The sequence below is a fragment of the Ascaphus truei genome, chromosome 7 (assembly GCF_040206685.1).
Source record: "Ascaphus truei isolate aAscTru1 chromosome 7, aAscTru1.hap1, whole genome shotgun sequence".
In the NCBI taxonomy this organism is placed as follows: Eukaryota; Metazoa; Chordata; class Amphibia; order Anura; family Ascaphidae; genus Ascaphus; species Ascaphus truei.
Window position 1 is genome coordinate 47,576,266 of NC_134489.1, and position 27,020 is coordinate 47,603,285.

Genomic DNA, 27,020 nt, shown 5'->3' on the forward strand with positions numbered 1-27,020 from the left:
TTTGTAATGTTTCCACTTTCCTTTATTTAAAATATTTTGTACCAGCAAAAAAATTACTTGAAATATACATCTCTGTCAAATATGGGATACAATACAAAGAGACATTGCATTAACAACCCATTTTCTGCACTTTCCCAGAAGCTAGTGCCTGCATATAACGTACATAACCAATCAGACATGTACAGTATAAAATGAGGAAACCTGCATTTTCTAAACTGTTTTGAGATTACGTAAATGCAGAGGTAATGTTTTCCGTGAGGTTTACGGAGTCTCAACAAGAGAAATTGAAGTGAACCTGTACTGAAGATTTCCTAAATCAATATCATTCTAATGTAGGTATTTCATCCAAATCACCATTAAACAAAGGGTCTTTTTATGGCCAGATTAGTATGGTATCATGTTTAACCAATCTAATCCAGAACACATGTTAAGACGTTTGAAGGATTATATACAATCATTCTAATGCACGCTTGTGGGTCTGTAATCTTTCTGATTGCAATCACACACACACTGGGGTTTTTGTATTAAAGTCTTAGGGCTGCAAAACTAGATCAAAACATAAAAACAGCACCAGATTGCCGACAGAACAAACTTCCATTGAATGGTACAGGATATTTTTCGCTTATAAATCTGGTGCTGCTTTTCTTCCAGTGCTGCAACTGGGAATCTTTGCTACATAACCCATTATAAGAGCATAGGTAGGTTACTAAGGTCACAAGGTGTGAGGTTATCTTCTGTATACTTGCGGAAGGAGAAGTACACAGCAAAGGGGAGTAGTGTATCTCTACCTCTCACTGCCTGCTCAGCGCTTATCCTTAATCAGCCAGAAATCATCCACTATCTGACCATTCTAGGAAAGAAAGTTGGACAAGTTTAGGAAATATATATCTCTCCCTGCACAAGCAGACACATACTGATAGATGTAGTTACTGCCTTGCGCACACACACACACACACAAACACACACACACACAGTTTTAGGGGCCCAGGATAAATTTAAAGACTGGGGCCCCTGCAAATGTTACAACAATCACATTGTCTACTTTGCCCCATCATGTCTCTTTGTTCCCCCCTCCCCCTCATGTCTTTCTCTCTCCTTTTCCCACTAGTGTCTCTCTCTCGCACTTTTTGTCATTCCATCGCACCTTTTGTCATTCCATCTTTTCCCCTTTCCATCACTTTTCCCCCTGTGTGTCTCTGCTCTCCTCTTCTCTCATGTATTTCTCTTCTTTCCCCTGCATGCATTTCTCTCCACTCCCTCCCATCATGTCTTTCCTTCTTCCTTTTTATTCTTTCCTTCCACTAATGTTTCTCGATTTCGTGTCCCTCTCCCTTTCTTTCTTTTCATGTTTTTTTTTTTTACCCAATGATTTAACCCTTCCCTCTGCCCTTTCTCAGCCTGTCTGTCAGGCTGCAGTTCAAGCCCCACACTGCTCTACTTGAGGCCCCGCCCCCTTACCTAGGCCTCGCCCACCTATGGATGCTCTGCAGAGGAAAGGATTTCCCCTCTGTGCTTCCTGCTGCATCTCAGGTCGCACAGAGAAGTAATGTGCGAGCAGGGGCACATACATACATACACTCACACAGAGATATACTCTATAATGTCACACGTGGACACATCCATAGTGAAATACACACCTGGTCATCTGAGACCTGCTTGAGGTGTATGTGTGTCCTGTTGGTGATGTGGATACGGGTGTAGCCATAATCGGCAATTCGTAGGGCGCTCCATGCACGGTGTAATGGGAAAAAAGGGTCCAGTCTTTCTGAACAGCCCTGATGTGATGGAGAGAGCAAGAGAGGAGAGGGACAAGCTCATACACTCTGGGAAATGTATACAATACAAGGTATAGAGACTCACAGATCCAGAGATACAGGCAGAAACACACTGATTTACAGACACATACCTATTAAAGAGAGATACACAGGTAGACACATTTACAAATCCTCTTCACACATCCCCTTTCTTCCCATACATCTCGTTGCTTCTTGCATCTTACTCTCAGTGTCTTGGTTGCTAACACCTCCTCCTCCTCTGTCGATCTCTCTGTGGGAGTACCCCACAGCAGGGGTGCGCAAACTTTTCCCTCTGCATAATGTTCCCCCCTGCTCACACCCCCCCCTTACCTTGGCTCCGGCAGCAAATGACGCAGCGGGGTCATGTGACATCAAGTTGCCATGGTAACGTGACAGCATGCGACCCCGTGGCGTCAAATGACGATGACGTTGCCATAACGATGCGTCGCTGGAAGCCAAGGTAAGGGAAGTTGCAGAGGCCTCGCGCGGTCCCCGAAATTTTATTTAAATGCCTTGAGGAAGAGGGCGGGGCCTCTGTAACCGCCCCACCCCCCCTGGAAAATCTCTCACCCCCCAGTTTGCGCACCTCTGCTCCAGAGGTCTGTCCTGGGACTTCTCTTTACACAGTCACTCTAAGTGACATTATCACATCTCTTGGGTTCAAATATCACCTCTATGCTGATGACACACTTAATTTACCTTTCAACCCCTGACCTTATACCTGCTGCACATACCATAATCTCTGAAAGTCTCTCCGCTATATCATCCTGGATGGCACTCCACTGACTCATACTTCACTTGTCAAAAACGGAGCTCCTCATACTTCCTCCCAAACCTGGCCCTACTGCCCATTCTCCATTACTGTTGGCAGCACTATCATACACCCAGCATCACAAACTCACTGCCTAGGTAGGATGACCAGATTTACAAAAATAAAAACTGAGTAACATTAAAAATATATATTTCTAGGAGACTTCCAGTGACGTCACCAGGCATGGTCGTGTGAGAGAGTAGCTCTTGAGACCCGCCGAAAGAAAGGAGTAAGATAGAGCTAACAACATTAAAATATCTCACCAAAATTAGAAGAATCAACCCACCTCACATCCAAGACATGGCTGGAAAGGGGGAAAAGCCTCAAAACAACAGCGTCTCGATGTTCTTTACTACAACCCAGCGCCTGACGGACCACAACACTTACTCCCAAAATGGCGCCGCAGCATGCGCGCAGGGAGAACAAGCCCGTGATCCGTCTCACACACCACAGGGGGACCCAGAATAAAGTGCAGGGACCAAGGATTATCTGGAACAGCCGTTTGTTAAAATGAGGCAGGGATTTCAAGAGGACTTGGCCACAGCAATAAACGGCCTCAAGGCTGATATGAACTCCCTCACGCAATGCACAGAGGGTATGGAAAACAAAATGGAGGATATCTGTTTAGCTCAATCCTCAGCAGAGGATGAGATTAACAGATTAGGTGACGAGGTCAATACCTTGAAAGACTGCCTAGAAGATTCTGAAAACCGAGACCGCAGGCAGAATCTGCAGATTCGTAACATACCTGAAACAGTCTCCACGGAAGCTTTGCTCCCTTACCTCTGTGACATGTTCAGAACTTCTTGAATAATTTTTTGGATCATAGTCCAGAAGTATCAGAACTGAGGGTCCCGTTGAGCTTTCTCCTAGCTAAACCAAAAGAAAACCTCTCGGGCCCCATGGGGCAGCTGGTCTCAAACATTCTAACAGCCTCAAGATTCGCCATAACTGCGGCCTGGAAGAAAATAAATGCTCCCTCCAGAAGAACTGTCTCCAAAAGAATAAACGAGGTTATGACCATGGAAAAACTAACGGCCCAACTGAAACAAAACACAGAACAATTTTACAAAATTTGGGAACCATGGCTCCAAACCTAGACATTTTTTAGGAACTAAGTAAAGTAAAAATCCTATCCCAATAATAAAGGCAATAGGCCGCAGAGTATAAGCTGGAGTTGAACGAGTTGAGGGGGGGGGATGTGGGAGGGGGGGTGGAGCTACCTGTTCCCGTCCTCCCCACCCCTGCTCATCCCTTTTCCTCGCCTATCGTGAACGCATCATCCTTCCCTCTCCTTCCCCCCCTCCCATACAGTACCTACTTCCCATACCCTCTCTTCTCTCTTTCCTATCTCTTTCTGTCCACTCTAAGCTTTGAACAAGGATCCCAAAATTGGTACAAGATATACTGTATGAAACCGAAGGTTCAGATGAACAACAATCACGTACAGAATATCAAACCATTAAAATTACTCAGAATTTAAATCTGTCTCAACCCTCCGGTGAGGAACGAAATGTAAAAATTTGTACAACCTTGTATACGCAATAAAAAAAGATTGAAAAAATAAATAAAAATATTTATAATATTTAACTAATGACCACCAACTGCGCCCCTCCCCTTTATGTCTCTCCACCCCTCTGTCCCCCCTTCTCACACACCCCATTCTCTCTTCCCCCCATCCCTCCATTTTCTCTCGCCCCCAATCCCTCCATTCTCTCCCCCCCCGATCCCTCCATTCTCTCCAATTATTTGTCTCTCTCCCTCCCCCCCATTTCTCTGTCTCCCCCCCCATTCTCTGTCTCTCTCTCCCCCCATTCTGTCTATGTCTCTCTTCCCATTCTCTCTCTCTTTCTCCCCATTCTCTGTCTCTCTCTCCCCATTCTCTGTATCTCGCTCTCTCTCCCCATGCTGTGTGTCTCGCTCTCTCCCCATGCTGTGTCTCGCTCTCTCACCATGCTGTGTATCTCGCTCTCTCACCATGCTGTGTGTCTCGCTGTATGTCTCTCTCTCTCCCCCCCATGCTCTGTGTATGTGTGTCTCTCTCTCCCCCCCATGCTGTGTGTGTTTCTTTCTCTCTCTCCCCCATGCTGTGTGTCTCTCTCTTTCTCCCATGCTGTGTGTGTGTGTCTCTCTCTCTCCCATGCTGTCTGTGTCTGGCAGGGAGACTCTTGGCGCTCCACGGCCCACTGACGGACCTCCTGTAGGGACTGTTCGAACATGGTTTCCTATAATTTGGTTCTACTTTTCTCAGGCACCCCAGGTCTGAATCTCAGCAGTGCCTCCAAATGTAACCCCCTTTCCCTATGCCTAAGGGAAAACTACGGGCGATTACGCGTGCTGCTGTTACCTGTGAGGCTAGGGGTTAGCTTCAGCAGAACCCCAGCAGTAAGACCTGGAAGTGAGTCAGTGAAAACGTCCGGTGTTTGCTGCCAGGGCTCCAGATGGCTTCCACCCGCCCACGCTCAACAGTGACACGTAGGGTCCAGAATGGGAAGAGAGAGGCACAGAATAGGTAGAGGGAGAGACACACAGAAACATAATGGAGAGAGAGAGACTTTATCCATCCAAGGAAAGAATCCCTCCTTAGTGAAGCGTGCTCCTGCAGATACGGTTGTTATCCTCATGAGGGAATGGGACAATAGCCTCCTCTATAGTCATCCCCTATCACAACCACCCAGATAGGAGACAATTAGTTCTGCCGAAAAGACTGCAGTACCAGGTTCTAAGGTCCCTACATGATGCCCACGGGCACTTGGGAGTGGACAAGACCTTCGGATTCCTAAGAGACCGATTATTTTCTGACCCAAAATGCGTGAATCCGTGGAACACCATTGCCGGAAATACTGGCGGTGCATACAGCGGAAAACACTGCCTACATGTGCAGCCCCAATGGGCCACCTGAAGGGCTCTGGTCCCATGGACCTAGTCTGTATGGACTTCCTATGTATCGAACCATACTCAAGGGGCATCGGGAATGTTCTCGTGATTACTGATCATTATACCCGATACGCCCAAGCTTTCCCCACCAAAGATCAAAAGGCCCTCACGGCTAAAGTACTATGGGGAAAGTACTTTGTTCATTACGGTCTACCCAATTGGATGCACTCAGATCAGAGGCATGACTTCGAGAGCAAGCTGATCAAAGAGCTCCTGAAGCTACTTAATATCGAGAAGTCCCTTATGACCCCTTATCATCTTGAAGGAGATGCCCTTCTGGAGCGATTCAATCGAACCTTGCTAGACATGCTGGGTACCCTATAGGACTCTGAGAAGGCGGGGTAAAGCAAACATGTAGAGCACTTGGTACATGCCTACAACTGTACGAGGCATGAGTCCACTGGGTTCACACCATACTTCATGATGTTCGGCAGAGAGGCCAGACTACCAGTGAATATCCGTCTACACCGACGGGATGCCCAACATGACCCATTATCAGTACAAAAAATACTGCAAGACAACCTCCATAGGGCATATCAGTTGGCGGAAGAAGGCACCGCCAAACTGAATCAAAATAACAAGAGGAGGTATGATAGCATACTTTGCAATCGGGAACTTCGGCCTGGTGACAAGGTTCTCTAGCAGAATCTGGGAATACCGGGGAAGCACAAGTTAGCTGACCGATGGCAAGAGGCTCCCTTCGAGGTGGAGCCGCTCATGCCTGGCCTTCCCGTATTCCGTATGAAGGATTCAGAGGGGTGGAGAAAAGTATGGCAACGGAACCATTTTGCTACCAATTCCTCAAGTGGGGGGGAAGCGATCCTGATCCATCGCCCATAATGTCACCAATGGAACGGGAAGATTCCAGCGGGATTCCGGATCCATTACTTGAAGAGAATAAGGTTCCAATGGAAGGACCTTCTTCCAATACAAATGGAGACTGGTGGGCAGTACCGGAGGAAGAATTGGGTAATGGTCCTGTCATTCATGTGCCATCTCCAGCGGCTTCAACAAGCCAACCTCTTGACCCAAGGAGTCCGAGCTTTATACCAAATAGAGACTGTTCAGAGACCGAGTCACACCTTATGAGAGGGCCAGGGCCACAAGCCGATGGTAGCCTCTCCAACCAAGAAGTTGCTGAGGAAGAAACTCGTAGGAGTCGGAGAGTGATACGCCCTTCAACAAGAGCGGCGTATGATTCACTAGGGGCACCCCAGTATGAGTCTCAGCAGTTGTCTTGGAGCAGGTTTGCATCTATAATAACGGTGCTGACCGAAATATTTAACATTGTCTAGATACTGTTGCTGAGTTCAATTATATATTGTATCCATTTTCCATTATATAAAGTATGTGTAGCATAAGGCTGAGTCCATGCTCCCTGCTGGCTCGCTGAGGCGCGCTGGGGCTCAGGGAAAGCGGGTGCTTTCCCTGGCCTTGCGGTTGCTTACCGCACGCGCCGTCAGCAGGCCTTCAGGGGGCGGGCGCGCCCCTCATTGGGCGAACCGCTCACGTGACCGGCCTGTCTCGCCAGCAAGCGGGGGAATTTTAAATTCCCCTAAGACCTGCGCTTCCGCAAGCGCGCGGAAGTGCAGGTGAGCCCCTACTAAAGCCGCTCTAATTGCGGCTGTAGGGGCTCAGTGCTGAGCGGGAGCGCGCCTGAGCGCGCTTCCGCCAGCAAGCACGTAACATGGCCGAGGCCTAACGTTTCTCAAGCGAGGACATTGAAGTCTTCACCAGGGCACGGATGTACTGGGGTCCCCTTTCCTTACCTCCGGTGTGAGGGGGAACTGCTCCGCTCCTCCGATAGCCCGAATGTAAGTTGCAGTGGTCATCTTGGGAATCGCGGAACTACAACTCCCAGAAGCCTCGGTGGGGATAGGTCACATGGGCCATCACAGCCAATGAGGAGCGAGCAGCCATTTTGTGGTTCCGGATCTCCTCCGCGGGACAGGGAGAATAAAGTCAGTCACCACAGAACCTCTGGAGGGAGAGGTACTGTCGCAGGAGCAAGTAAGCTCTTGGACTAGGCCAGTGCATTTCCCCTAGGCCCCAGTTAGGACCCGCTCACTATTTAGTACAGTATTGCAGGGAAGGCCTTAGATAGGGACCCTCCCTTATAGAGCTGCAACCCGCACCACTGCGCCGTCCGACGGACATCTGCTCGGTGACCTGCGGATGGCCTCGTGTGTGGCTGCTAGAAGCAAGGCACTCCAGCTGGAGCCATCACCATGTGCACGGCCTGGAGCATAAGGTGCGAGGGGATTTATGTTGGAGGCCCCGCTGCGTAGCACATGATCCAACTCTGCTCCACAAGTGTTCCCTGGTCAGGACCGCTGACCAGGAAGGTACCACCGTGCACCTACACTTCCAAGGGGGTAGCGCTACCTCACACTTGGGTGGGATTGTTCTGCAGACACCAGGGTTCTAGGTGCCAAGGGCACCCTCAGTACTTTGGGGGACCACCATTGATGTTAGTGCATTGCATTGTATTGTATTGATGTGATATATTGTTATGTTTATTATACTGTAATACAGTAAAGCAGTTATATTATACCGGGTTGTATAGTAGTTATTGTTTCCTATGCGGAGTAATCCCGCTTATGCTGGGATACTCATAGGTGGAGGCGCTGCACTGCGAGATATATCACCCCAGGCTTCCCAGAAACGGAGGCTTCGTCCTCCTGTGAGCCTCACAGGTAACAGCAGCACGATTAATCACCCGTGGTTTCCCTTAGGCATTGGGGAAAGGGGATTACATACACATGATACATAAAGCTTGGCCCCCTGCAGACGCACTTACCACTTACCAGAAAGTCCTCCTACTGTCACTGTACATTCTTCCTACCTACCAATTAGATTGTAAGCTCTTCATAGCAGGGACTCCTCTACCTAAATGTTTCTTAATGTCAGAAGCACATTATTCCCATGATCTGTTATTTGTATTATTTGTTATTTATACGATTGTCACATGTATTACTACTGTGAAGCGCTATATACATTAATGGCGCTATATAAATAATGACATACATACATACATACATACATACATACATACATACATTACAATGTCGGGCAACCGGGACAGACCATAAAAAACGGGACTTTCTGGCTAAACCGAGACATCTGGTCACCCTATGCCTAGGGGTCACATTTGACTCCTCCCTCACATTCTCCTCTCACTTTCTAACACAATTTGAATCCTAAATGTTACTTACGTGTATGTCCATAATCATATATCTAACTGTCCATGAAATGTCTGCAATCTGAATGTATATCCTTTGTTCATTGAATGCAACCATGTATTATTAGAATTCTGTCTTTTCCTGTCTGTTCTCAAACTGACTGGCAACCCTATGTAAACTCAGCATCTGACTCACCGCCGATCCAGTGATTATATGAACAGGAGCTCGGGGGTTTGTATACGGAGCCTCAGAGGATCCATTATAAACCTGGAACAAGAAGAGTTTGCCGTGAGAAACTCCTCCAAACACAGTGTGCAGCATAAAAAGGGTAAACAAAGACATTTAATAAGAAATGGAAAGATACCCGATAATGTATTTAATTACACATTATGGGTGATTTCCAATTGCTGGTTAGATTTTGGCCTTTGAGCATAAATGTTAAAAATACATTTTCTTAAACATTTATACACTTACAGTAATAATTCTGTTTACAAAACTAAATTGAGGTATGGCGAGTTAAAAAAAAGTGACAAAAACCCTTCTTTGTACCGTGTACAGCAAACACAAATAGAACTTGTGAGCACATTCACAGATAATGGTGACAGGCAGGGTTGCAGACCTGTCTGAGACGGAAATGTGCTCACAAATGTTTTTTTTATTTGCTACTAGCTGATATACCCGGCGTTGCCCGGGATTGAATGGTCCCGCTCCCCCTCTCTGTCCACTCACCCCCTATCTCTGCTCCCCATTGCCCTCTCTCTGTGGGTGGGTGAGTTAGTGACTGGGTGAGTTAGTGACTGGGCGGGTGAGTTAGTCAGTTAGTGATTGGGTGGGTGAGTTTGTGAGCGGGTGGGTTAGTGAGGGCGGGTAAGTGAGTTAGTGAGCGGGGTCTCAGCTAGTGACTGGGTGGGTGGGTGGTTGGGTGGGTGAGTGAGTTAGTGACTGGGTGGGTGGGTGAGTTAGTGACTGGGTGAGTTGGTGACTGTGTGGGTGGGTGAGTTAGTGACTGGGTGGGTGGGTGGGTGAGTTAGTGACTGGGTGGGTGAGTTAATGACTGGGTGGGTGAGTGAGTTAGTGACTGGGTGAGTTAGTGAGTGGGTGAGTTAGTGACTGGGTGGGTGAGTGAGTTAGTGACTGGATGGGTGAGTGAGTTAGTGACTGGGTGGGTGAGTGAGTTAGTGAGTGTGTGAGTGAGTGACTGGGTGGGTGAGTTAGTGACTGGGTGGGTGAGTGAGTTAGTGACTGGGTGGGTGAGTGAGTTAGTGACTGGGTGGGTGAGTGAGTTAAGGGGGGGGGTGAGTTGGAGCGCCGGGGAGGGGGGGGTGAGTTGGAGCGCCAGGGAGGGGGGGGGAATGTTGGGGAGAGGTGGGAGATATAGAGGGGGTGGGGGAGGTCTCGCACGGCCGCTGACACTGGAGGGGAGGGGGGGGGGCACCTCTTTATTTATTATTTTATTTTATTTGGAGAGAGGTCAGTCACTCGTCCTCCCACTTCAAGTAGCAGTCCTGGGGCGGGGCGGCGGGTCGCAGCGCTTGCGTCCGTCCGTATTACTTTCAAGAGTGTTTTGCAGCGCAGAAGGGGTAATAATAGTGTGTGTGTGTGTGTGTGTGTGTGTGTGTGTGTGTGTGTGTGTGTGTGTGTGTGTGTGTGTGTGTGTGTGTGTCGTCACTCCGCCTCAGGCCAATGAGAGGTGCGGGGGCGGGCGGGCCAAGGGACCAATGAGATTTCCCCTAGGGACACAGGAAGATGCAGACAGGCATACAGTGCTTTCACAAATATATAATAAGATACACTGTACGGGGGATGGTTTTTACTTGCCATACCTTTTTTGGGGTCTGGTTGTAGCTACAACCAGCTTCACATATCATAGCCTGTAACTATCCTCACACTGATGAGACCCAAAAGGTCAAAACAGCTGTCAGAGTACGTTTACTGGCTATGCACTTCTTTAAGTAGTCTTCCAAATCCAGGGGGAGCATAGGAGATGGTCAACCAAAAAATATAAACAGAAAAAACAAATCTTAAGTGTAGGAGTAATCAAATATGAGTTTATAGGAAGATCTTGGCTCCTACTGTATGTGTTGCCTACTCAGTGTGACAGATGAATTGGCCATATCCAAAACTCAGGCAATCTTTTCTCAGATGTGGGGGTCGTGTTGTTGGTACTGTACCTCAATACATAAAAAAGGGAGGAACCATTGCGCAGATCAAAATAATAAGAACTTTATGCTTTAAAAAGATATAAAAAACGCTCTCACATGCTGTGCAATTATAAAAAGCGTTTAACACTTATAGTGTATTGTTCTTCAACGACGTGGCCTAGCACTCTAACCGGTTCACTGCTGCACTCTAGAATTCACTGGTGCACTCTAACCACAGGGCTAACCCCTGAGGAAGTGACGAAACGTAACGCGTAGGGTCAGAGGTCAAGGTGATTTTGGAGAGGAGTGTGTGCAGTGTTTCAAAGCGTGGGGCATCTTTCCAGCTAATCGGCAAACAGCAGCTTTCCCCCGGCAAACACATCAAGTGTTTGAAAATCACAACAGAGTGCACCGTTGATATTGGGAAGTTCTACAGACCCCCCACCCCCCCCCCCCCCACCCCCATGATGACTGAGGAGAGAGAAGGAGCTGTTTTTGCCACAGTTGGAATCACAGTCTCACATGCTTGAAACAAACTGCTGTGTTGTAAGTAGGATTTTGGTTTTATACCCAGATCATCTTGAACAAGCCATCTCCATTTTTATTGAACATAGTTGTTTTCAGTCATTTTAATAAATTAGTGTAATTGTTCATTTAGCTTGCGTTTGTGTTTTATGTTGATGTTTGTCATTGGAGTTCTTTGTGTGTATGTTTTTTTATGTTACATGTAATTTTTACTAGCAGTATACACTTTGATTTTTCTTTGTGTTCGATTTCACATATCACGTGACGGCATCCATGAAGTCTGCAAGCCAGTCCAGGTGCATATGATTGGATCATCCTATAAGGACTAGATGCCACCTACTTATTAGGGCATTTGGACATTTGCTTGGACTCTATCTTTAAGGCGCCGGTCTGTTTTCTAAAAATATGTAGTGTCACTAATGGAAGAATAAACCGCTGAAGGTTGAGGGCTGAGTGCCCCTTGTGTGTATACACGTGTTTGTCGCCCTTTAATACAAAACAAACCCTAGAAGACGGTGTCGGGAAGAGCATGGGCAAGCGGCAGCGCTACATAAAGGGAGCAGTTTGCCACAACACACTGTGTGCTCATTTGCATGTCATTACCCATAATCCCTGGCTGAAGTGGAAGCATTGTATGCTAAGAAATAATGGGGAATGACAGGGTGGCAGCCATGTCAGAGACGTCAATGTGCTCACAAGTGGTATTTTTATTTGCTGCACAAAAATAAATGGTAATTTCTGTAATTATACATATTAGAAAAAGTATTCTCCCAGTATAAATACTCTGGTTTTTTTCTCATTTTATTTTAAAGTTAAACAAAAATGTCAAACAAAATAAATTAAAGGGGATATTACGCAATTGATAATGTTATGAAGATAAATTAATGCCAATAATATTTAAAAATACAAATATCTTATTAATGGCAGGAAAGCAAACCTGTATCCTAAAGGTGTTGGCACTGTGTTCAAACTAGTGAGTTACTTTTCAGTACTCTGTGGTAGTGATCTTAGGCAGTGACTATATGTCCTACAGTAATCCTGTATAGTGAATGATGCCTTCTGTATATACTGACCGTGTAGTTATATACGGGCCAGAGACGCTCGTAGGAATGTTCATGGGCCCAGATCTCCAGATCCACCCCTGAGAGAAGAGAAAGGTGTGTGTGTGAGCAGAAGAATCAGGGCGATATCATACTTCTCTACAGTGTTTAACTATTAGGAAATGTCCAAAATTAGGGGGAGTGAATAAGCTCCTTCATCTGCACTGCACATAAATGTGTCCTGTGCACTCTCCTCTCTGCATTGTGCTTTTGAAACTATTCCCTCCTTCTCTGGTACTTTTTGCATTTTCTATGCCCTAAATCTGCACAGAGACGATAAGCCAAACCCACACTAAATAAAACTGCTGTATGAACCCCGGCATAGACTGGAATACCGTATTTATAGAACAGCTCCTCCAGCCCATACTGTCCTCCAGGAATCCCAGTGCGGACCTACATAATGAAAGAGATAAGACCCCCCATTAAATACAGAGACCCATGAAACAGAAAGATAGACAGAGACATGAGACCCTTCAAAATACAGAGACCCCAAAATCACATACAGACATGAGCGAGAAATGCAGAGTGAGAGTGGATAAATAATGCATGTTCTTGGAGTCCGTGGAGCTTACAATCTATTTTTTTGTGCCCGAGGCACAGGGAGATAAAGTGACTTGCCCAAGGTCACAAGGAGCCGACACCTGGAATTGAACCAGGTTCCCCTGCTTCAAGCTCAGTGCCAGTCAGTGTCTTTACTCACTGAGCCACTCCTTCTCCCCTGATAGATAGACTTCAGACATTGTCATGATTACCACAGTATTTTGTCTCTATCCTATCTTCTCTTAACTCATTTTCTTACCTTTTTTTCTCCCTTGTTTTCTCTTCATCTCCATCAATCTCATTGTTTACTCTCCACCCTCATTCTTTTTCTCTCTCTCCTTTTCATTCTTCTCTTCCCTTGCTCACTTTTTGCCTTCTTATCTATCTCTGTCTCCTGCTCGATCTTCCTTCCTGCTCTCCTGCTTACCATCTGTTTCTCTTGTTTTATCCTCCTCCCTCCCAATCCTTTCTCCCTCTCTCACACATTTCTCATATCTCTTGTTTCCCCCCTCTTTTCGTCATCTCTCTCCTCACCACACTGTCATGCTGGAGACAATCGTCCTTATCGATATTGGAGCAGTACATGGGACGATGACCCATGGTGATGATCCAGGGATGCTCGGAGCGACGCGAGGGGCTTGAGGCTTCCTGCAGGAGAGAAAGTGGGTCTAAGACCATGCATCCTTATTTCAAAAACTCTGCTCTTTTTCCTACAAGCACTGCATGTACATTCTTTCAGATGAGAAGTTTTCCACATTTTAATATGTGCAGAGCTCTTTTAAAATGACTTATGATTTCAAGGTAGTCTCATTAGGTAGGTTGTGATAAATGTTAGGGGACCAACATTGAGGTTCTCAACAGATAACATTATAATAAGCTTTCCAATCATCACAGGTCTCTTCATGTGTACAGAACTTTCCAAACCTCACGTTCCTTTGTCACATGCACAGAGCCTTGCAAACATCACAGATCTCTTCTTCATGTGTATAAAATAAAGAATTGCAGAGAGTAATCAAAGAAAATCATAAATGTGAATGGGAGGAGAAAATATGTGTACTGTGTGCACAGAATATACGGTAGGTGGGCTCCCCAGCATTCGAAATGTGTAGAAGGAATGGTAATTCCAGCACAGTATGCTCCTCCTCCGTGCTCTCGCACAACGGTCCTCATTCTCATCTCCCTCCACCCACAGCACCAGAGTAAGCAGTGCAGTGCTGTATTTAATTAAATGCCCTTGTAGATTTGGATAAGTCTACCATACACAGACTAGACACGGAGGCCATGGTAGCACATCACTGCATACAGACCGGGCACAATGCCAGTCAGCTCTGATACCGGGTTATAGAAGGAGTAGCAAAACCAAAAAAGGTTGGTAACAGACAAACTACTTCTCACTATGGAGTATGAGTCTCCAGAGTTTAGTGACTACTGATACAGTACTTTATTATACAACATAGGGCTACTCACTATTTTTGTTTACTTTAATGCCATATTTATTATTTGTCACTTTAATATGTATTTTATTACTTTGTCTTTGTAGAGGTAAAAGTCATTAACTAAATTTTTTGAGTACTCAGGAAAAGGTGATTAAATGTTCTTTTTGACATTATTTCAAAATCATACTTAATGAGTTTTATGTTTTGGTAACTCTGAACTATGACTAAATAGGCACTTAATGAGTTTTTCAATAGAAATATCAAGAAATGTAAAGTGAGGAAGTCCAATTAGTGAGTTTTTGCCAAAAATGCACTTAATGAGTTTAACCTCTTCAAAGACTACTTGTTGAAATCACTGTAGTCCCTCAGTATTATATTGATGTTATATTGCCGAATACTCTATAGGCAAGTTGTGCTAACCTCCTTTGCATTAGACATTGAGGAGTTAAAGTATCCACTGTTTATTTATGCACATTGTGTTTTGAACATCAAGAGGATCCATACCACAGATAGTATGGGTGATGTCACTGCACCCGTCCCACTATGCATCACGCTGGGACTGGGACACTGGTTCTGCTGTGAAGGGTGCTCTACTTATAGGACAGTGTATGCTTTAGAACCTGGATCATGGCTTGAGAAATCGCCAACATTATACTTTTGATCTGGGCACTATTAGCAGCACATTGCGTGCTAATACTATGCATAATCATCTGAATTTTCGTGAGTGGGCATTTGTCACCTTTTTTTATATTATTATATTAAATTTATTTCACTATGGATCGTGTGCTTTTTCTTTTTATATATATATATATATATATATATAATGAATAGACGATACCGTTCTGTGGCTAACTAAATGCTTTTATTTGTGCGAGCTTTCGAGATACACTGATCTCTTCTTTCGGAGGTGTTACAATGGATAAAGCAAGAAAGGGTTTTACTTAAAAACAGTGCATCTTGGAATGTATTTGGACTGAAGCCTATCTATCCCCCCTGTGCAGTATGCGATTTATATGTGTATGTGTGTGTGTACATATACATTTATAAAGTGCCCAGAGTGTATACAGCACTTTACAAAAGGGGTGTGTGTGTGTGTGTGGGGGGGGGGGGGGGGGAGTGTATACCAATGGTGTGGGTAGGTGTTGAAATGTAAGAGGGTGTTGCATTACTATTAATGTGTAGATACTATGTGGTCCCTATTAGTCTATAGGGGTGGAGTTACATAGTGTATTTGTATGTGCAGGTGATAGCTGTTTGTGCATTCAAATAGCGCAGTATGTATAGACATGGCCTTTAGCACTCATGGGAAGAGAGTTCACTTGTGTCAGTAATGACTCATGAAACTTCGGTCTCGGTTTAGGCCACCGCTTAGTGTCCTGAACACTTGCATAAATTTGTATTCATGCAACCGTCTCTCTTTCGGTGTTCTAAGATTACCTTTGAGTATGGCCACCATTCATCTTATGGCCAGAGTCAGAGAAATGTTCGCCGACATGACTGTCTTTTGTTCCGCGTGTGATGCTGTGGCGGTGCAGATTAATTTTCTTGTTTAGCCCCTGTCTCGTCTCACCTATGCAGTAGGAGCCCACTGGGCAGTTCATGCCCATGATGAGGTACACAACATTGCTGGAGAAACAGGTGAACCTCATCTGATTTTGTACTCCAGATTCCTGGAGTGGCCGTACTCAAAGGTAATCTTAGAACACCAAAAGAGAGACGGCTGCATGAATACAAATTTTTGCAACTGTTCGGGACACTTAGCAGTGGCCTAAACCGAGACCACAGTTTCATTAGTCACTACTCTGAAATAAGAGAACTCTCTTCCCGTGAGCGCTAAAGGCCATGTCTTTACATACTGCGCTATATGCATGCACACACAGCTGTCTCTTACCCATACATATGAACAATGTAATTCTATCCCTATATACCAATATCCATTTGTTTGTTCAACATAGGATATTTGGTAAAAATATTTGCATGATTACATTTTTTTTTAATGTATACTGTTTTGGACATTGGATTATTCCAATTTTTATATGGTATACACCATATTGTGCTGGAATTACCACTCCTTCTATACATTTCTTCTTCATATGTACAAAGTTTCCATAGCGCAAAGGTTTCTTCATGTGTACACAGCTTTCTAAACCTCACAGGTCTCTTCTTCATGTGTACAGAGCTTTCCAAACCTTCTAGGTCTCTGCTTCACCTGTACTGTGGAAGTGTACTGCACAGGAAAACAGGAAGGAGGAATCTGTGAGGTTGGAATGCTCTGCACACGTGTGAAAGAGACCTGTGAGGTTTATCTTTTCTCGTAGATTCACTGGTGACTTCCTGCAATGCGTTGCTGGCCCCTGCAGCCCTGAAGGGCTTAATACAAATAGCAGAAGGATGTGGGTGCCTGACCTTGAGGTCCTGTTGCAGCCATCTGTACTGCTCTCCCACCAGCTCCTTCCCGTACTGCTGGTAAAAATACACCTCCGTAGAGAACGAGATGATGTGAGCCGGGCCCAGGTCCCAGCTGCAGAGACATCAACATGTTAATCTAACGCCCCATGTCATGGGACTCACCACCCCAGCATCTGTGCAGCTCACCTGTACCACAGACCCTCCGTGCTGCCCGGCATGGAGAAGCGGTTCCGGTAATTAGAGAAGTTACTAGACGACAAGAGAGAGAATCATACTCATGTCAAGTACTGCGGGTAATGATTGGAGAAGAGTAGGGGAGCGCAAATCATCGAAAATAAAGGAAATAAAGTATACAAATAAATAAAAGCATAAAATGTTCAGGTGTATATGAACAACTGAGGGGGAACAGTAAACAAATGTACAACACGCAGAAATGACTGTGTGTACAGTGAGGTGCTCTAAAGTCAGTCGTGGTGAAAGGCAGTAGGGGCTAAGAAGTAATAATAGCAACTTACATGGCAATGTGGCATCAACTTACACATTGGTTCCCCTACTCTTCTCCTATGACTTCATGGGGATCGTGGGAGATTCCCCTTCGGGTTGAGCTGCAGCAATATTTCTGATCAGTATTATGTATTTTGATTCTTGGTATCAATTAACATTTCTGTACATCGCCACTATTGTTATCTACGTTGGATCATTAAGGGAGTGCTCCAGATATCTTCTATTTAAGTACTGCGGGTAGCAAGTGCCAGAGTAACATCCCTCGTATCATCATACTCATTACTCAATTAACCTCCCTTGTACCCAAGTACCAACAGCTGTATCTGAGCAACAACCCTTCTATTCAAGTAATATCATAAGTACCTGAGTAACATATCAGATTGCTACTATAGGACCGTTCCCAGTCCTAATATTAGCATCCCTATTATTCAAACAACATGTGACATGTATAGAGAACCACAGTAAGGTAAGTACTAAAGCATCATGTCTAGTACCTAACTTGCCACAATATGCAGAGTGTGATTAAAATATAAGTACTAAGTAGTCAATCATGTTAACGACACAAGTAATATCTATAATACTCAGATTATTAGGTCCTCTGCATGTCTGTTGCCTCCAGTAAATGGGAAATGCTTCTAGTACTGTAGTCATAAGTTCCGTTCCTCAGTAACAGCCCTGATACGTGAGTATTTTCGTACTAGGCTCAATCCTTCAATACCCTAGAAATACCACACAATGAATGTCCTGCATGTAAATTTCAACAACAAAAAATGCTTTCTGTTAGTCAAAGGTTCAGTCTTGTAGTAAATGATACTGTACTAGGAGTAATACTCACTACGCCTCCTCGTGATTTCCCGGGCACGTCATGTAGGGGACATAGGCTGCAACTGACTCCACCTGGCGCATGAACTCATCACCCACTCGAGCATTATTCTGAGAAGGAGGCAAAGAGGTGTCAGTTTGTGCACTGTGTTACATGTAATGTGTATACACGACGGGCTTATTCTAGTAGCTTCGATAAAATTGCTTCCACCTCGAACGGTTTGGCATGACCCCATTGATGGTTTGACATTTGTGTTATCACGGTATTCAGAAAGAATCAGAAAGCATTACCGCAAGTCACAAACCGTGAGGTAGGAAAATGGCAGTAACGCTCGGGATAGCAGTGATGTTATCTCAGTCTTTTTTGTAAGTTCTCCCCTGTGCGATCTGGACGCAGTCTGCAAGAGCTGCAGAGAGAGAGCTGTATCTCCCTGCACAACTCTTACAGGCGATCACAGTGTTTTTATTTACTTTTTAAATCACAGAGTACTGTAGCCAGAGCAGAACTGCATTAATTTCAGCCTCGGGACCCACTGCTTCCCGAGGTACAGGCCCCGGTATCTCCTGTGCGTTTAAATGTTCCGGTCACATGACGTGGGAGATTTAAACAAAGCAGGGGGATACTGGCACCCGATACTGGGGCCTGTATCTCTGGAAGCAGGAGGTCCCCGAACCTGAAATTAATGCGGCTCTGCTCCGAAGACCCCCTGCTAAAATATTCTGTGATTAAAATAAAATTAAAAGAAAGCTTAATTACTAGCCGCTAAGGCAATGAAGGGGTTAAACCTGATTACCTGGTTTCTTGGAGGTACAGAGGGTGGGTGAAAGGGGTAGTTGCCCCTTTAGAGCTGCTGGGAAGGTTGCAATAGGAGTTAACCCCTTCACTACAGTAGCTCACCCTGGGGCAACTACCCACTTCAGCAAATCCCTTGTACCCACCCTCTCTACCCCCAACAACCCTCCCTAACACATACAGTACAATAATGGGCAAAATAACGATCTGGATAATAGCTCATTTGCCCATTAAAAATAAAACATTATCCAGCCAGCATAAAGTTGTGAAGATTTAGATAATGTGTGTGGCTCAGGCTATATGAAGACAGACTATCATCACCTCCATTTTGGCCTAACCGCCATTTTGAGTGTTTGCTTGTATGTATGCTTATCTGTTTTATTCGTGTATGATCTGTGAATGTTTGATTCTGTGAGTATCGCTTCTAGATGTAACTAGCCCTTGTGTAATTCCTACGAGTCATGAAAGAATTTGAAATAGCATTCGTAAGAGGTTTTTCCTGCCTTAGATAATTCTGCTGACCTTAGGTTCTGTTATCTGACAGATACAGTAACACACAGGGCTGGACAGGGAAACTCCTCTATGTCACAAGGTCAAGAGGCCCACATTATGGTATATTATTAGAATAAGAATATAGCGTATGCAGCATATTTAGGTATCAATATGTATTTTTGTATAAGTCATCATATTGTTTTTATCTCTAAGCCAGCCCCCTTAAGGGGCGTATTACTCATTTTGAAATGTATAAAAATGTGATACCAAGCAATATGTTTTCAGAGGCATGAGTTCATTTTTGAATTCTTTTCTCTCAATTGTACCTTGGTGCAGATAAACTCACGTTGTTACTTTGAACCCTTGACTCATTGATTTTATTTCTACGCTTTCACAAAGTAAATAAAAGTTCTACTTACCCCTGCCAGGATGGAGGCCGCCCTCGTCTTCCTCTGCGTCCTTGTCCTCCGATGGCAGCAACATTACAATAATAAAAAAAAACTAATGCCCACTAATCCCTTAATCACCTTAGCGGTTAGTAATTGCTATTGTAATGAAGGGGTTAACCCCTTTCCCCGCAACCCACCCAGGAGGCCTAACCACCATCCCCGGGGAAATTACCCCCACCACCCCCCTCTCTACCCATTGATTGGCACAGTGGTAAAGCATGCCCATGTTTGCCACTATAGAAATTAATGGGCAATCTACCAATAAACAAACATGCACTGAATAAAATAAATTACATTGCAATACAAAAAAATGCCTATAAACCAATTGATTGGCACAGTGTTACTCCATGCCCAAATAATATGGCCATGGTTTGCCACCATGGCAATGAATGGGCAAGTTAAAAAAAAAAAAACAGGCACAAAATAAAACACATGACATTTAAATAAAACAAGCATTTCACAATAAAGCCATTGGTTGTAACTGTGGTAAACCATGCCCACAATATATGAGCATGCATTGCTACACTGACAATGAATAGGCAACCTAAAAAAAACATAACACAAAATACAATACATAACAATTAAATTAAAACAAGCATTTGCCAAAAATATGGCGCTTCCACACTAAAGGTGCACGTGTAAGTGACAAAAGGTGAATAAATGTATTAAGTCACTAATAAAAGTGATGACAATTATTTGTGAGAATACATTTGTGAACAATAATACATTTTACATAAGATAATTTTTATGTCTTCGTGATCTATGAAATCTCACAACCTCTGGTGGGAATTTGTTTCCAAAAATTCCCTTTGACGTACACCCTCTCCAGGATCCAGAGGGTGCATATGCATGGATCATCCAAAAAACAAAACGATATATAGTGCACTAATGTATGGTAAGTTTGAAGGAGATGCAATTTTGGCTCTCTCAGATGTCCTACTTACTGTACAGTGTGTCAGAATTTAACGGGCAGATAATCCCAAACTGTGGCATAGATTCTTCTTATAACTGGTGTGTGGCTTGACAAGATGTTGTCTCGAGATGAAAAAAAAACATGGCGCAGACCAATATAAGTCAGCGGCGAAGGCGCCGATACCACGGTGTGCGACTATGGGGCCCGAAACCGCGATTCTCAGCAATCTGTTATCTGCATATGTTTTATTTGATGAGGTTTTTTTATATTGGTCTGCACCATGATATGTTTTTTTCATCTCGAGATAACTGGTGTGTGGCTTGACAAGATGTTATCAGAAGAGTCTATGCCAGTTTCAGATTATCTGCCCATTAAATTCTGCCACACTGTAAGTAGGAGCCAAGCTGGCATCTCCTTCAAACTTACCATACATTAGTGCACTATATATATCATTTTCTTTTTTGGGTGATCCATGCATATGCTCCCTCTGGATCCTGGAGAGTATATATACTATGTGTTTTTGATGTGTTCTACAGGCTGCCGCCCAATGGATGAGACTGCCCTCCTAATAAGGGACATTTCCCTCCCTCCATCCCCCCTGCACGACTGAGGCTGCCCTCTAGTGAGTGAGGCTGCAATACAATGGATAGGACTACCTTCCAATAAATCCCACTGAACTAATGAATGAGACTGGTGCCCCAATGAGTCAGATCACCCCTGAATCAGTATGACTGTGCTCCAGTGAGTGAGACTAGCTTACAATACAATCAGGCTACTTACCTTGTCCATGTCATAAGCAAAATCTCCTGAAAGAGATGAGAATGGACTGTGAGACAGATACCATACACTCCACATCCCATCCTATATCACTCTTACACCCCACACCCAATCCATATTCCTCTTACATCCCATCCCATACACCCTGCACCCATCTTATCCTTAATCCGCACCCTTACACCTGTCACTCCATATCATATACCCACAGCCCATTGTATATACCCCATACACCCCACATTATATACACCATATACCCCACCCCATACTACCCTGGCCCACTGGACCCCCAGCACATACCCACATGAAGCACAACATCATACATGTCCAGCTGTGTGTCCTTCTGAAGTCGTGACAAGGACTGAGCATTCTCATTCCCCATGTCCCCAAATACAGCCATGCGCGGGCCCCAGGAGCTGCCACTCTGCAAGGCACGGAAATAGAACTGGGGACTCCAGCCCAGGACACTGCCACAGTGATACACTGTGGGAGAGGGACAGTGAGTGAGTGGGAAAAAAAGAGGTACTGTGGGGAGATAGGGAGGAGTGTGTGCGAAAAGGAAAGAGTATGCAAGTGTGAGATAGGCAAAAAGGGAGAGAGGGGAAAAAAAGTGTGTGAGAGATAAAGCGAGAACATGAGAGGGAGTATGAAGAAGGGAGAGAGAGTGTGAGGGATAGAAGAGAGAGAAAAGGAAGGTAGGTGGAGTTGACAGAAAGAGAGGAGACACAGTGATACACAGAGAGTATCTTGACTTGGTGAGCGGGCCTATGTTATTTCATTCTCACCGTATCGCTGCCCAGGTTTAAGCCCCTGCAGGGTCACCCTGTGGATGTACATCTTCCTCTGCATCCACCCCCCATCCACAAACAGGGTGGCATTGCCGCAGGCAGAGAGATTGAAGGAGGGCGGCCCTGGCAGAGCGCTGTATTCCACGGAAGATGGGGTCAGGCTGAAGGTTGTCCAGGTCACGGTCATCGAGGTAGGGTCTCCTGTGCAGACCAGACATGGTCACTACGAGCATGACATCATAAGGAAATGATAGCAAAATGTGACATGACAAAGAAAGGGACAGAGACATGCCATCACAGAGAAGGGAAGAAAAGCATGACATCAGAGAATGGGACATAAGCATGACATCACGAGCACTGGGTGTAAATCTGACATCACAATTCACTAGCCACCGCCCCTTGAAAGACTGATGGGTATTATACACACAGTAGTCACACACAAACACACACAGGGTGGGATGTCATACTTACCCATGTAGGACAGATGCACCTGCTCAGGCTGCTCCCTAACAATGCCAGCACAGTGCAGCTGTGGGAGTGAGAAGAGCAGGAGGCAGAAAGAAGCCACAGCCTGCATCGCTGTGCGGGTAAAACAGGTGTTAATAGCACTGTACCAGCAGTTAAATACAGCTAAATCAGCCATTCTCAACCTGTGTGACACAAATATGTACGGCTCATTAAAAAACAGAGAGGTACTCAAAGATACAATTGGAAACCTAATAATAACAAAAATAGGAGCATTGCATTTGGGTTCATAGCAAAAAATAAAGAAGACCTAAGCTGTTAAAACAATGCACGGTTCTTACATGAAGAACAATGGAAGAAAAGAAATGAGCATGTAGTCAGCATTTAAGAACGAAAATAACGCGGAGAGGGTGAGAGCTACTGAACCAAATGCTACACCGTGGAAGTCAATATCGCCAATTCAAATCCCAGATTCAGCTTCTTGTAAGCAAATCACTTTAACTTCTTGAGACTTAGATGTATACATGCCAACTCTAATAAGATTAATAATTATCATTTATTTGTGAAGTGCCATCATATTCCCACCGCAATACAATGGGGTACAGAGTTATGTATATTACATAAACCGTTACATACAAGTGAGGACAAACATGCACAAACAGATACAAAGAGGTAATGAGGGCCTTACAATCTAGAGGGAATGAGGGACAATGTTAAAACAAGAAGTTTAGGTGGCTGCTCATTGTAGGATAAGGTTTGGCTCAGGTTAGAATATGGCCGAGTCGGACAGCTGGAACCATTGAGCTTTTTTAGGGGGGTGGGGGGTGGGGAGGGGTGTTACTTAGGGCAGCGGTGCGCAAACTGTGGGGCGCGACCCCCAGGGGGGGCGCGACACTGCCGACGGGGGGGCGCGGGGTTTACAGAGGCCCCGCGCGCTTCCCGAAGGCACTTAAATTAAGTGCCGGGGGAGCTGCAGGGCCTTTGTAAACCTAACTTACCGTGGCTCCGGCGGCTTCCTCCCTGTGTCGCCATGGCAACGCGGCGTCAAAATGACGCTGCGCGGTCATGTGACGTCACGTTGCTATGGTAACGTGACGTCATTACGCCGGAGCGCGGGTAAGTTGGGGTTGGGAGGGGGGCGCGGGAGTGAGGGGACAGCCGGCAGGGGGGCGCAGGGAAAAAAGTTTGCGCCCCCCTGACTTAGGGTGAAGATTGGTCCAGCCACACAGCTGGTCCCAGTGCGGTTGGACGGGGGAGTTGGTTGTTACTGGTATGGCGAGTATGCTTCCTTGAAAAGGTGAGTTTATAGGGAGTTTTTAAATATCTGAAAGCTTGGGAGAGTGATGGTACGTGGTAGGGAATTCCAGAGAGAGGCAGCAGCACGGGAGAAGTCTTGCAGGCGGAAGTGCGAGGAGGTAATGAGGTGGGAGGAAAGGCGGATGTTGTGGGCAGAACGTAGGGGCGTTTAGGTATGTATTTGTGGATGAGGGCTGAGATGTAATGGGGGCAATATCATTGAAAGTCATTACTAGGGTTTTAAATTGTATTCTAGAGGCTATTGGAAGCCAGTGTAGAAATATGCGTAGTGGAGCAGTAGAAGTGGGGCAGTGAGTGAGGTATACGAATCTAGCAGCAGCATTTTGGATGGATTGGAGTTGGGAGAATTGGACAAGGGAAATGCCAACAAATAGAAGGTAGCAGTAATCCAGGTGGGAAATGATGGGTGAGTGGATTAAGATTCTAGTTGCATAATGAGTGAGAAAAGGTCGTATCGTGGCGATATTTCGGAGGTGGAGACAGCAGGACTTTGTGAAAGACAGAATGTGGGGATTAAAGGAGAGGTCAGAGTTAAGGATGACCCCAAGGCAGCAGCCTTGAGGTGTTAAGGAGATTATGGTGCTATTGACAGTGAGAAAGAGTGTTTATGTAGTGGTGGCAGTGGAAGGGGGACAGAATATGTATTCTGTTTTGGACATGTTAAGCACATAAGAGGAAATATGCAGGCACACTGTAAAACATCACAGGATGCTTATCAGCCGGTGTTCCATTTCGAAAGGGCATCCTACGGCCTAAATAAATCATCAGTGGAGATAGAAGTGAAACAAGCACACGTACTTACAGATCACGAAAATTTATTGTGCCAAAATTACCACTCATTTTGGCAAAACACATTTTCGGTGAGTAAGTGTGCCCGCTGGACATGTTAAGCTTCAGGTAGCAGTGGGACATCCAGGAGGAGATTGCAGAGAGGTAGTTGGGGACACGGAACAGGAGGGGAGACAGAGGTCAACTTTTTCCATGTTTCACATTTCTGCATTCGCCTAAGGCTGCGTCCGTAGAAGGACAAGCAGCGCTGAACCCCAGCATCCTCAATGAGGATGTCTTGAGAGGGGGCTCACGCGAGCATCCGCAGGTGTGCTCAGGAGTTGGATTTTTCAGCCGACCGCCAAAGCTGTTTTTCAGCGCGCTGTCGGCTGAAAACATCCAATCAGCGCGAAGCAGCGTCAACATCACGGCGCTGTGACGTTGACGTCGGTGTGTCGCGGGCTATTGCCCAGCGACGTCACTGCCCCGCCTCCCCCCGCCTCCTGATTGCGGACGCTGGCTCGCCTGCATGTGCATGAAATCGTTCATGCTTGATCAGGTGAGCATCAGCGTCCGCGCGGCTCAGCGCTGCTCCACCTTCTATGGACGCAGCCTCAGAGATGGTGACACAGCTTTTTCTCACATGCTATCTGAAAAAAAAAGGATTCTTTCGCAACCTGTCTTTTGTTCGTTTTATCAGTAATATCTTTACATTCTTAGATGCTTCCAATTTTTTTAAATCTCACTACAAACACAGATGTATACACGTCTTATATTAACCAGTATTTTAGGATACAACACATTAACAGTCAGATATGGGATAACATTACAAATCAGACATGTTTACAGACTGTGTAGGGAAGTGCAGTTTTATGACGGAGTTAAATAAAACAGCCAAAACGCGAGTGACTCCATCAGCTTTCTCGTGTAATATTTCCGCTCTCTTTGTAGCTAATTTGTGTCTGTACAACAGTAACAGAATAACCCTATTTCTTGAAGTATCTATGAATGTATTTATGGACCAAACTACATGTTATGTAACACCCTCTAGCATCCATACCCTCAAATCGTAATAGGTCCAGTTGTGTTGGACCATACTCCTGCCCGAGGTATACTCCATCCAGAATGAGCAGCCACTTTACCTTTTATATCAACATTGCCCCCTATCCCCTCTAGAATGTAAGCTCTCACGCGTAGGGTCCTCCTCACCGCTATGTATCTGTTTGCACTTATTTATATGTCATTCTGTTTGTCATTGTTATCACTCTGCAGCCCCCACTGTACCGCGCTGCAGAATATGTTGGCGCTTTACAGATAAATGATAATAGTATTCAGATATTCCTCAGTGCAGATATATAAACAACACATTTAACTGTGTAATTAACCCAGGTTTTTTTTTTCTCTCTATTTCCATAGGGTAAGTTACAACATATTGCCTGGCTATTTATGAGTACCTGACATGTTTATACATCACACATTTCCTGTGTACTTTCTCTAAGTACCTTCTCACTTCTGCGCTCCCTCTAGTGGTCTAAAATGTGCATTCCTGGGCCATGGATCCTATATACTGTACGAGGTAGGGGCAATATATCAGGACCAGCAATTACAGAATGGTACAGTATTTAATAGTAGCTGTGTATCATAGCACAATAACAAGTAAAAATGAAATTATTAAACATTTATACTGTATTTTACCCATTTGACATTTTACTGTAATGAAAAGTTGTTGACTAAGCAGCCATGGTGGATACTCATTGGGAACAGTAACAGAAAGTACCTTTAATACTCTCCTAAGATCAAGTCACAGCTTCTTCTCACATAGACAAGACCTTGTAGGTTTAGCGGACAAGTCCTTTCCCAAGGACACCAGAAGCCCTGAACGTCTCAGTGCAAACGAAGGCAGCGAAGGGTGGAAGCCACTGAATAAGAAGTTGATAGAACAGGAAACAAAGCACAAGGAAGGGCTCAGGGAATCTGCAGAACCCTCCCCCACAAATAATGTCACTGCCTCCTTGTGACGTCTACAAGTAATGCATTCTGAAATCAGTGCAGACAAAC

General features: G+C 45.1%; 1 protein-coding gene across 3 annotated transcripts; it reads right to left on the reverse strand.

Annotated features, from left to right (window-relative positions):
- ACP7 (acid phosphatase 7, tartrate resistant (putative)) lies at nucleotides 1–26,944 on the reverse strand. 3 transcript variants are annotated; one of them, XM_075608255.1, is made up of 15 exons: nucleotides 26,740–26,944; nucleotides 26,465–26,529; nucleotides 22,884–22,991; nucleotides 22,410–22,613; nucleotides 21,925–22,107; nucleotides 21,631–21,656; nucleotides 18,217–18,314; nucleotides 17,064–17,126; nucleotides 16,875–16,989; nucleotides 13,567–13,680; nucleotides 12,828–12,885; nucleotides 12,466–12,533; nucleotides 8,922–8,993; nucleotides 1,638–1,775; nucleotides 1–850 (listed from the first exon to the last, which is right to left on the reverse strand). In XM_075608255.1, exons 3-15 carry the CDS (start codon nucleotides 22,987–22,989, stop codon nucleotides 803–805), a joined length of 1,293 nt encoding a protein of 430 aa, XP_075464370.1. In that variant the 5' UTR covers nucleotides 22,990–22,991; nucleotides 26,465–26,529; nucleotides 26,740–26,944; the 3' UTR covers nucleotides 1–802. The 3 variants fall into 3 exon arrangements, with proteins under 3 accessions (XP_075464370.1, XP_075464369.1, XP_075464371.1); XM_075608254.1 differs by lacking the exon at nucleotides 26,465–26,529 and having other exon boundaries at nucleotides 26,740–26,943; XM_075608256.1 differs by lacking the exons at nucleotides 12,466–12,533; nucleotides 12,828–12,885; nucleotides 13,567–13,680; nucleotides 26,465–26,529.
- Nucleotides 26,945–27,020: the final 76 nt, after the last annotated feature.

What these genes read in the sequence shown, in the direction of transcription:
- ACP7 (XM_075608255.1), bottom strand. Translation starts at nt 22,989, where the DNA reads ATGCAGGCTGTGGCTTCTTTCTGCCTCCTGCTCTTCTCACTCCCACAG. An exon ending in TAAACCTGGGCAGCGATACG is followed by an intron (nt 22,108 to 22,409) that starts GTGAGAATGAAA and finishes CCTCTCCCACAG; the next exon opens with TGTATCACTGTGGCAGTGTC. An exon ending in GGCCCGTATATAACTACACG is followed by an intron (nt 8,994 to 12,465) that starts GTCAGTATATAC and finishes TTCTTGTTCCAG; the next exon opens with GTTTATAATGGATCCTCTGA.